The sequence below is a fragment of the Nycticebus coucang genome, chromosome 2, assembly GCF_027406575.1.
Source record: "Nycticebus coucang isolate mNycCou1 chromosome 2, mNycCou1.pri, whole genome shotgun sequence".
Classification (NCBI taxonomy): Eukaryota; Metazoa; Chordata; class Mammalia; order Primates; family Lorisidae; genus Nycticebus; species Nycticebus coucang.
Window position 1 is genome coordinate 12331228 of NC_069781.1, and position 12023 is coordinate 12343250.

Here is a 12023-nt window from a genome sequence, read left to right on the forward strand (position 1 = left end):
TCACCTTTGGTCCCCCCTCTCTCTCTCTCCGACTCTCTCTCTCCGACTCTCTCTCTCTCTCTCTGCGCGTTTCTTGTAACCTCTTCATCCTTTTGCCCCTTTATGCCCAACTGGTATTACCACATTATCTTTTGGGTTGTCTTACACTCCCACAGTGCTGATAAGCCCATTTATTAAAATTCATCCTCAGAATATCTTATTTGAGTCTGCCTTTGTTTGCTTCTGGGGCTCTGGCTGGCACTGTGGTAACATTAGGAATATTTCATGATGAAGCCACAGGGAACGAGGGCATTTCTCAAGGCTCAGCATGTACGAGAACCTCTTGGCTAGACACAGATGATGGGAATTGGTTATCCTCGTGCCATAGCATAACACCGTGTAGGTGCCTTAAGTAATGTATTTCTGGCTCCCACATATGAACAAAAGACGAAATTTTAAGCCTACAACTACAAAAACGTTTTACTCTTAAAATAATCAATAGTCAAGGCTGTCAGCCCAAATAATAGACTGTTAACCTAATGCATTCCTTTTTGTCAATGAGTACTTCTAGGTAACTCTTTTTATTAAACAGGTGACTTTAAATTTTGCTCCATTCTTTCCATAAAACACCCGAGTTAAACCAGCTATTTTCTTTGTGTTCTGTAGAAATCTCATTATGAAGCTAACAGAATCTATTAACATCTTTATTCTGTAAGGAAAGAATTATAGAAAAGTCAAGTCCCAAAGAAACTTGTGCTTGAAAAAAAAAAAAAGTCCCTAAACAAATTCTGTTAATGATGGAGGTATGGGTTAGGTTAAGTGTTCCTTGTCATGAAAGAAACTCTTAACAATTATGGTCAGTTTAAATTCCCATTGAACTGTTTTTTTTATCTTTTAAAATTATGGTAAAATATATCCATATGCAACTGAACCAAATAAAAGCTACTTAAAAGCTTCTGCACTGCCAAGAACACAGTAAGTAAAGCAAGTAGATTGCCCTCAGAATGGGAGAGGATATTTGCAGGTTACGTTTCTGTCAAAGGTCTGATAACCAGAATCCACAGAGAACTCAGACTTAACTAATATTAGAAAAGAACAAGTGATTGCATTTTACTATGGGCAAGAGACCTGAACAGAAGCCTCTCCAAAGAAGACAGACGCATGGTCTACAGACACATGAAAAAATGCTCATCATCTTTAATCAGAGAAATGGCAAATCAAAACCACTTTGAGATGCCATCTAACTCCAGTAAGAGTAGCCCACGTAACAAAATCCGCAAACTACGATGTTGGTGTGAATGTGGAGAAGGGAACACTTCTCTACTGCTGGTGGGAATGCAAACTAATACATTCCTTTTGGAAAGAAGTTTGGAGTACACTCAGGGATCTAAAAATTGACCTGCTGTTGGATCCTGCAATTCCTCTACTAGGAGTATATCCAAAAGACCAAAAATCACTTTGCAAAAACGGTGTTTGCACCAGATTATTCATTGCAGCTCAATTTGTAATAGCCAAGTCATGGAAGAAGCCCAAGTGCCCATTGATCCATGAATGGATTAATACATTGTGGTATATGTATACCATGGAATACTATGCAGCCTTAAAAAAAAATGGAGGCTTTACCTCTTTTATGTTTACATGGAGGGATCTGGAACATATTCTCCTGAGTAAAGTATCTCAAGAATGGAGGGGAAAGTATCCAGTGTACTCAGTACTTCTATAGAGTTTCTATGAACTCTATGAACTCAGGTTTCTATGAAACCTACTTATATTTACTCAAACTTTCTTATGAAAGATAGAACAGAACTATAGCCCAGGATGAAGAAGAGAAATGGAGTAGGAAGGGAGGAGAGTGGGGAGGTTTGATAGAGGGTAAAAGGCAGGACCACACCTATGGAGCATATTGCAAGGGTACAAGTCAAATCTGTCAAAGGTAGAACATAAATGTATTATCACAATAATCAAGTAAATGAGGTGAAAGCTTTGTTGATTGGTTTGATGTAACCACATCAGATTGTATAAAAAAAAACACATTGTACTCCAAATGTTCATAGATGTATTCATGATCTGTGTGTATATGACTAAATAAAAAAAAAGCTACTTTGGTTGACTAAGGTAATTTTCTCTTTGTTTCATTCTTTCAAAAAAGGAAGTTGGGGAAATTTTTTAGACCAAGAAAGAGTAATAAGACATCTCTATAGATCTTTGAAGCCACTTTGATTTGTTAGAGATTTTTTTTTTTTCAGTCCAGAATTAGAAGCTGCAACAGTGGGGTTAGTCCTTGCCTGAAATCCCAGCACTCTGGGAAGCTGAGATGGGCGGATCGCCAGAGCTCATAGGTTCGAGACCAGCCTGAACAAGAGCAAGACCCTGTCTCTAAAAAGAGCTGGGTGTTGTGGTGGGTGCCTGTAGTCCCAGCTACTGGGGAAGCTGAGGCAAGAGGATCTCTTGAGCCTAAGAGTTTGAGGTTGCTGTGAGCTGTGATGCCATGACACCCTACCCAGGGCAACTGAATGAGACTGTCTCAAAAAAAAAAAATAATAATAAATTTTAAATAATTATTGCTCTTATTCCCCTTATTCACAATTATTTGTAAATAATGCTATATTGGTCATATTACTGTAATGATTCCAGTTATTAATGTATTAATTGTCTGTTGGTATAGCATTTCCAAAGATTTTCTTTTATTAAGAATTTCTCTTTCATAATACAGATTCATAATGTTTTAGTAGCCTAACTAGATGTCATCTTCTTCCCCACAGGAGAAGAGATTTGTGACAGCTCAGTTACAGGAAATAAAGAACCAAAGTTTGAATCTTTTCCAAAGGAGAGATGAAATAGATGAATTAGAGGGGTTTCAGCAGCAGGAACTGAGTAAAGTAAAGCACATGGTATGCGTTTTGACTTTAATAGTTAAATACTGAACAGGTAATTATTTATTCTGATTTTGATGGTCATCACCCTCTAATTACTGATAAATATCCCCCAGTAGTATTTGATAGTAATTATATTTGTATGTGTTAAAATTTATTGAAATGGGAAAGTTCTGTTTAAAAAGTAAAATTTCCTTTTATTTTTTATTTTTTTTGGCCGGGGCTGGGTTTGAACCCGCCACCTCTGGCATATGGGACCAGCGCCCTACTCCTTGAGCCACAGGCACCACCCAAAATTTCCTTTTATTTTTTCTGTTACTATTTTTTTTTTTTTTTAAATCCTGAGCATATAAAACCTTAAAAGTCCATGGAAATGTTATAAAAGTTTGCGTGTTGGTCCAGATGTTTTTTGTTTGTTTGTTTGTTTGTTTTGCAGCTTTTGGCCAGGGCTGGGTTTGAACCCACCACCTCCAGCATATGGGGCTGGCGCCCTACCCTTTAGAGCCACAGGCGCCATCAGACCAGATGTTTTTTTTGATGCAGCATCTTGTTAAGCTGCCCAGTCTTGAGTTCAGTGGATGTCCAGAGGCAGATCATAGCTCACTACAGCTCCAAACTACAGGAGGTCAAACAGTCCTCCTGCCTCAGCCTCCTGAGTAGCTGGGACTACTCAGGCACCTGCCACTCTGCCTGGCCAGAAAAAATTTTTTAAAACATATTTCTTAGCAGTAACCCAATGAAACTTTATATCTTTGTGTCAGCTTTTAAAAAAAGAAGAAAGTCTGGGGAAAATGGAGCAAGAATTGGAGGCACGAACCAGAGAACTTAGTAACACCCAAGAGGAGTTGAGGACCTCAAATCGGATGTCATCAGACTTAAGCCAGAAGTTAGAAGAATTGCAGAGACACTACTCAACGCTGGAAGAGCAGAGGTTCTTGCTTGGTCTGTGGGGCCCTTGGGAAGAGGTGTTAGTATATCTGTGACCATAGTCCACCCACCTCTCCCATTGTTCATTGCAGCAATCCTGATTCCAGGGCCAACAAAAGCTTTTGGACATGTCTTTACCTGCTGAGGACTCAGGGTCTACCCTACCCTCAACCCTTTTTCCCATTTACCTACCTGCACTCAGAATAGTTTCAACCTTGCTGAGCTATTTAGTATGGTTTTATTTATTTATTTATTTTTTGTAGAGACAGAGTCCCACTTTATGGCCCTCGGTAGAGTGCCGTGGCCTCACACAGCTCACAGCAACCTCCAGCTCCTGGGCTTAGGCGATTCTCTTGCCTCAGCCTCCCCAGCAGCTGGGACTACAGGCGCCCGCCACAAACGCCCGGCTATTTTTTTGGTTGCAGTTTGGCCGGGGCCGGGTTTGAACCCGCCACCCTCGGTATATGGGGCCGGTGCCTTACTGACTGAGCCACAGGCGCCGCCCTTAGTATGGTTTTAGTTTATAAGCTATTGAGTAAGCGAAGACAGATCAGGATTTCTTTTATTTATTTATTTATTTTGAGACAGAGTCTCACTCTGTTGCCTGGGCTAGATTGCCATGGCATCATAGATCACTATAGCCTCAAATTCTTGGGCTCAGGTGATCCTCCTGACTCAGCCTCCTGAGTAGCGGGGACTATAGGTACTGCCACAATGCCTGGCTAATTTTTCTATTTTTAGTAGAGATGGGGTCTTGATCTTACTCTGGCTGGTCTCAAACTCTTGAGCTAAAGCGATCCTCTCATCTGGGATTCTCATTGTTCTAGGATGATAGGAGCCACCACACCTGTCCAGGATTCCTTTCTTAAACTTGGGTAGACTTTTTCTCTTTCAGCTTCTGCTTCAGAGAGCGCTGTGGAATCTTTTTCTATTGATAATCTTCATGTGGCTAGTAATGCTTATACCCCTGATATAGAAGGAATCATTTGCATTTTTCCTGTGCAAGAGTGTGTCTTAGATGAGATATTCAAATTTGTTCATTGTCTGCTTTTTTTCAATGAAGAGATCATGTGATAGCTTCAAAGACAGGCGCAGAATATAAGATCATAGCCCTGGAACAGAAGGAACAAGAGCTCCAAGCACTCATTCAGCAGCTGTCTGTTGATTTGCAAAAGGTAAATAAAGTATGTTAGCCCCATGGAAGGGTGGAAGAGTTTTGCTCTTTTCTGTACATTGGAATAGTTTGTATATGGTTATGATTCTTGGGTCCTTAAATGTTCGCTAGAAATTTCCATGAAAACATTGGATTTTGTATTTGTGTGAAGATTTTAAATTACTGAATAGATTTCTTTAATGGTAATAGAATCATTCTAATTGTACATATTTTGTCCTAAAACAGTTTTATTAACTTACATTTTTCTACATAAATGTCCAATAAGTTCAATATTTTTGGCATTATAGTCTTTATAGTCTCTTCTTTTTTTCCCCCCCCCCCGAAACAGGGTCTCATTCTTTCACCGAAGCTGTGGTGCATTGGTACCGTCTTAGCTCATGGCAGTCCCAAACTACTCCTTGTCTCAAGCAGTCCTCCTGTTTCAACCTTCCCAGTAGCTGGGACTATAGGCATATGCCATCATGCCTGGCTAATTGTTTTGTTTATTTTTTTTGTAGAGATGTGTTCTCAATGTGTTTCTCAAGCTGGTCTTGAATTCCCAGCCTGAGGCAATCCTCCCATCTTGGCCTCCCAAAGTACTGGGATTACAGACGTGAGCTTCCATGCCCTGCCTCTCTTCGTTTTAATTGCAATCCTCTCTTCATTCTCAGTAGTAATTGTGTATTTTCTATTTTTTTCTTGTTCATTCTTGCCAAATTAACAAGTTGTTACTTTAAATTCTTTCCTTTTTTTTTTTGTAGAGACAGAGTCTCACTTTATAGCCCTCGGTAGAGTGCCGTGGCATCACACAGCTCACAGCAACCTCCAACTCCTGGGCTTCAGCGATTCTCTTGCCTCAGCCTCCCGAGTAGCTGGGACTACAGGCGCCCACCACAACGCCCGGCTGTTTTTTTGTTGTTGTAGTTCGGCCGGGACCGCATTTGAACCCGCCACCCTCGGTATATGGGGCCGGCGCCTTACCGACTGAGCCACAGGCGCCACCCCTTTCCATTTGTTTTTATTTAACCCACAGTATTCAGAATTATAATTTTTTATTCCATTAGATAGTAATTCCTTAGCTATAGCCATTATCTTTCCATTTCCCAATTTGTGCCTTTTCTAATTTGTATTGTTTTAACATAATATAGTAGAACCTCCATAGCTGAAAGCTCCCTATTTGACCACCTCCTTAAGTCAACTTGATTTTTATAGACTAGACATGGACCACATGTACTTATCAGTACAGTAGGCCTCATTCCATATGTTGACCAGTTTGTTGCAGTCCCTTGCATGGTCTACTTACAGAGGTTCTACTGTATTTTTATGAAATTCATGTCAGTTTTTTTTACTTATATAAATACATTTAAAGTGAAAGGGGGGAAGGCACATTGGGAGAAGTAAAAGGATAGCTACCTGGCAACATCTCAGAGAGGATGCAGAAATGGTGTTAGATGAGGCTGGAGAGGTATGCAGGGGCCAGTTTGTGTAAATAGTGAACATGAAATTCCACACGTGTTCATTAGTGAGTATTTAACAAAAATAGCTGAATAGTTACCCTGTGCTCAGTATTCAAGTGCTTTATGTATAAGGACTCATCAGATACAACTACCCTTCTGTTAAATTTTGTTTTCCCATTTTACAGATGATAGAAATGAGCATCTGAAATCTGAGAGGCTAAATGATTTGTCTAAGATCACACAGATAAACCACAGTACCACAATTTAGCTAATGTCTGTTTGAATCAGACTCAATCTTCATGCAGTCTGCCTTCTAGGACTGTAATTGTGAGGCTCAGACTTGGTGCGGGAGTAGGCTGAGGGGGATCAAACATTAGGAAAAGGGCATAGTGTCAGGAAGCATGACTTGGCGTATAGCTATTCCAGTAGTCCCGTGAGGTGCAGGAGCCTGAAGTTGATCAGCTAGCCAGGTTGATAAGTTGCACAAGAAGACTAAATGGAACTTGGCAACTGGTCCTTTTTTTCTCCTTAGATTTTCCTAACATGATAGCTTGTGTAAGATGTGTATATTAAACTCACTCTTGCTCCTGTGCTGTCTGCTTTGCATAATGTTCCCCAGGCGTCTGAGCCAAGACTTGGGAATTGTGTTTACCTCCTCTTTCCTCCACCTAGCCTCCTGGTCTTGCTGGGCTTGTTTGTTACCTCTTTGTACATGCTGCCCTTTACCCAGACTTCCTGCTCCTCTCCTACCCTCTTCCACCTATACCTTCTCATTCAGGAGGCCTGAATCTGATTCTCGCAGGCCGTTAATTCCTCCTGCCTCCGACGTCTCATACCATTTTGTGTGTTCCTCTACTACAACTTGGTTGTATTTTATAATTAGTGTGTGTATATCTGTCTACACCACCACCCTCCAGGTTTCTGTGCATCAGGATGAATTTTTTTTTTTTTTCAGTTTTGGCCGGGGCTGGGTTTGAACCCGCCACCTCCGGTATATGGGGCCGGCGCCCTACTTCTTTGAGCCACAGGCACCACCCGGAACTGTGTCTGATTTTATCCCCAGAAAACAACAGAGAGTTTAGGCTTGATAAAAGTTTGTTGACTTGTGGGGTTGTGAATCCAGTCTTCAGATGTACCATCACTGACAACTCTGTTGTCACACCTGAGAGAATTCAGAATGGCAACCCAGGCCCAGGTTGCTGCATCTTATGCTGAGGAGAAACTGGTCAGGTTGCAAGCTGAACATAAAAGTCTATTGCATAAGATGAGGGAATTTCAGGGGGAAGAGTACTGTGAGGAGGTACAAGTCTTCAGGGCGGGATTTTGATACTATACAACCATTTCTAGGGGGGAGAATCGGCATCTTCCATGGATGCAGGGACCACAAGGGGTCTAAGGACTTGTGTATTCAAAGCTTCTTGGATTCTCTGCTTTGACCAAGATTTGGAGATTAGTAGTAGTGAAAGGAACAAAGTTAATACCAACCTGTCACCACTGCTACTCCCATCATTGCTAAAGAGATAGACTGGAACAAAGTGAGCAGCCGTTGTCTTGGGGCCAGGTGTGCTATGAGCTAAGTTGAATGTCATCATTTCAGAAGATCTTCCTTTAGCCTTACAGCAGCTACTTTGACATTGTTACTGCTTCCAGGAGCATTGTTCTGTAGGTTGTTGCAGGGCTGGCTGGGAGCGTCTTGGGTAGGAGTAGCTTTGCTACCTGTACCTAATAGGTAATGGCTTTGTTCCTTTTCAGACTGTCAGTTCCTTAAGTTGGCAGAAATGTTTGCCTCTTGCTGCACTAGGTCTGAACTGCATCCCTGGGTGTCACTAGATTCTAATCTTGCGTCTCCCGTGTCCTGTTTTCAGGGGTGATATCCTTCCCATGTGTTGTTCCAAGAGGCAGTTGAGAACAATTTCATGGAAATGTAATGTTCCAAGAGGAGGAAATAAGGAAGAAAGAGAGGGGTTACAGTACGATGTGATTTCTGTCTTCACCTGTAGGTCACTGCTGAAACTCAAGAGAAGGAGAAAGTGATCACGCATTTGCAAGAGAAGGTTGCATCCTTGGAGAAGAGACTTGAACAGAATTTATCAGGAGAAGAGCATGTTCAAGAACTCCTGAAAGAGGTAATTTGCTGTCTGGTGATTTCATCAACCCCAGAGTTTCAGAGCTGAAGTGCACACAGACAGCTCCGTAAGCAGAGAGCCCTCTCTAGCTTCGCACTGTCCTGCTTACCCTGCGAATGGCCTCGTGTTCCCTGTGTGTGGTGTGTTCTTCTCAGGACAGGGAGAGCTTTCGTAGAGAAATGTGAACAGCTAGCATTCCCACCACAGTCAGCTGCACCTAGTGAGCTCTGCCATTTGGGCTGTCTTGTCTTACCACACTGTGCTCTTCCCCACACCTTTGCACTCTCCATTGGCCAGTTAAAGAGCTACCATGTGCCCTTTGGCATGACCAAGATTTATGTTGGTCAATGTTCTTTCATTAGCAGAGTGGATGGGCCTGTTGCCCAGTGGGGTAGGTCGACTTTCTTATCAGGTTTAAGCTCATTGTTTGCCCACATTCTGCTCCTCCTTCTCTTTGTGTCCCAGAGATTGGTCTCACCATGACAAAGATAACAAAGCTGGGGCTTCAGCATTCATTTTAGATTATAATTAGCAGCAGTATTGTTAGAGAAAGCGTTATCACTCTCTTGCCCAGGCTGGAGTGCAGTGACACAATCATAACTCAGTGCAGGTTTAAATCCCTGGACTCAAGTGATCCTCCTGCCTCATTTCCCAGTAGCTGAGACTGCAGCCACGTACCCACCAAGCTTAGCTAATTTTTTAGTGTTTTGTAGAGGTCATGCTATGTTGCTCAGACTGGTCTGAGCTTCAAGCAGTCCTCCCTCCTCAGCTTCTCAAAGTGCTGGAATTACAGACGTGAGCCACCACATCTGGCATCATCCTAGATTAGACCTTTATTTTCTGTCTTCAGTCACTTTCAACTACCTATCTCCATTGCCCCTGTACTTCTTTATTCTGGCAACTCTAGACTGGTCTATGTTAGAAGGCGCCAAGCTGGCTTACTCAGCATCAGTCTCTCTTCTTTATCCTCTGACACAGACTGACATGCTCACTGCCAAACTGATCTAATCAGCATTTATGATAATATTCAATTAAATGTCTCTACAGTTCCCTTAAACCAGTGGTTCTCAGCTTTCCTAATGCCACAGCCCTTTAATACAGTTCCTGAGAGTTGCGACCCACAGGTCGAGAACCACTGCCTTAAACAGTCTGCAGTGAGTACAATGCGACTTATCAATTGAATTCTGAATCAGACTGCCGATGTTTATGTCCTGCCTCCTCTCACTAGCTTAGGACATAGAGCAAGTAACTTAATCTCTTTGTATTTGTTTACTTCCCTGTAAAATTGTTTTTATTATAGTACCAACTCAGAATTGTTGTTAGGATTAAAAAAGTTACAATATGTGAAGTGCTTAGTGTGAAGATTGGAACGTAGTAGTGTCTTGATATATGTCAGCTATTAATATTGTAATCATTTTTTTTTTTTTAAGACAGAGTCTCACTATGTTGCCCTCAGTAAAGTGATGTGGCATCACAGCTCACAGCAACCTCCACCTCTTGGCTTAAGCAATTCTCTTGCCTCAGCCTCTCAAGTAGCTGGGACTATAGGCGCCCATCACAATGCCCAGCTATTTTTTTTTTTTTTGGTAGAGACAGAGTCTCACTTTGTCACGCTCGGTAGAGTGCTATGGCATCACAGCTCACAGCAACCTCCAGCTCCTGGGCTTAGGCAATTCTCTTGCCTCAGCCTCCTGAGTAGCTGGGGCTACAGGTGCCCACCACAACGCCTGGCTATTTTTTTGTTTGCAGTTTGGCCGGGACTGGGTTTGAACCTGCCACCCTCGGTATATGGGGCTTATGCCCTACCCGCTGAGCCACAGGTGCCGCCCACCTGGCTATTTTTTTGTTGCAGTTGTCCTTGTTGGTTAGCTGGGCCCAGCCGGGCTCAAACCCGCCAGCTTCGGTGCATGTGGCTCTCACTGTAATTGTCATTATTATAAAGTTTAGTGTACACAGGAGTTACTTGGGGACTTTGTTTAAAGAATATATCTCTTGCCCTACCTCCAGAAATTCTGATGTCAGTAGGTCTATGATAAGTCCTCTTTTTAACAAGCACCCCAGGTAATCTATTGCCAGGGTTCAGAAGACCCGACTTTTAAAAACGTTGCCTACAGAAAAAAGTTCAAACTCCTTTTTTGCAGCATTAAAAAGCACTTTATGGACTGGGCACAGTGGCTCACATGTCTTAATCCCAGCATTTTGGGAGGCCAAGGAGGGAAGATCTCTTGAGGCCAGGAATTAAAGACCAGCCTGGACAACATGGCAAGACCCTATCTCTATTAAAAAAAGAATAGCCAGGGCGTCGCCTGTGGCTCAGTCAGTAGGGCACCGGCCCCATATACCAAGGGTGGCGGGTTCAAACCCAGCCCCGGCCAAACTGCAACCAAAAAAATAGCCGGGTGTTGTGGCGGGCACCTGTAGTCCCAGCTACTCGGGAGGCTGAGGCAAGAGAATCGCTTAAGCCCAGGAGTTGGAGGTTGCTGTGAGCTGTGTGAGGCCACAGCACTCTACCGAGGGCCATGAGACTCTGTCTCTATAAAAAAAAAAAAAGAATAGCCAGGCATGGTGGCCCACTCCCGTAGTCCTAACTACTCAAGAGGCTGAGGCAGGAGGATTGCTTAAGCCTCAGAGTTGGAGGTTGCAGTGAGCTTTGATTGCCCCTTGGGCAACAGAGCAAGACCCCCGTCTCAAAAAAAAAAAAAAAAAAAAGAAGAAGCAGCAGCCTCTCATGATGTGGCCCTTTTGCCTAACTTTCCAGTCTCATTTCATGTCGTAAACCCATCACTTTGGCTTCTGAGGAGCTATAGTTCCCTGAATGGAACAGGGTGTACATCTCCACTGGTCCTCCTCTGCCTGGGAGTCTCCCCCAAGTTCTGGCCCCCATGAGTTATAAAGGGAGTGTTTCCTGCTCTGTGCCCCCTATTTGGGGGCAGTTATACACTGTGTTATATAAATTTGTTTTAGTCTTTTGTTATAGCCTCAAAGTCAAAGGACTATGTCAAATTTATCTGTATATACTTTATGATATTTGAATTAATTTCAGTTAGTTGGGTAATGTATTTTATTTTTATTTTATTTATTTATTTATTTATTTTAAGACAAGAGTCTTATTTTGTCACACCTGGTAGAATGCCATGGCATCATAGTTTATAGCAACCTCAAACTCTTGGTCTCAAGCAATGCTCTTGCCTAAGCCTCGCTGGTAGCTGGGACTACAGGTGCCCACCACAAAGCCCAGCTATATTTAGAGATGAGGTCTCGCTTTTGCTAAGGCTGGTCTTGAACTCCTGAGCTCAAGCAATCGACTCTCCTTGGCCTCCCAGAAGGCTAGGATTACAGGCATGAGCCACCTTTATTTTAAATGTATTTGTGTCCCTTATTCCTACCAGAAATCAGGCTTGGCACCCACAGCACAGTAGTTACAAAGCCAGCCACATACACCGAAGTTGGCGGGTTTGAACCTGGCCTCGGCCAGCTAACCAACAGTGACAACTGCAACAAAAAAATA

At 42.6% G+C, this 12023-nt stretch overlaps 1 protein-coding gene across 5 annotated transcripts in view; it reads left to right on the forward strand.

Moving 5' to 3' along the window:
• GOLGA1 (golgin A1) overlaps window positions 1–12023 on the forward strand; it is a 66484-nt gene that overhangs the window by 18147 nt on the left and 36314 nt on the right. For all 5 annotated transcript variants that reach the window (XM_053562659.1, XM_053562683.1, XM_053562673.1 and 2 more), the window contains 4 exons: window positions 2742–2870; window positions 3614–3783; window positions 4843–4954; window positions 8390–8515. In XM_053562659.1, coding sequence (XP_053418634.1) covers window positions 2742–2870; window positions 3614–3783; window positions 4843–4954; window positions 8390–8515 — 537 coding nt within the window. The remainder of the gene's footprint in view (window positions 1–2741; window positions 2871–3613; window positions 3784–4842; window positions 4955–8389; window positions 8516–12023) is intronic.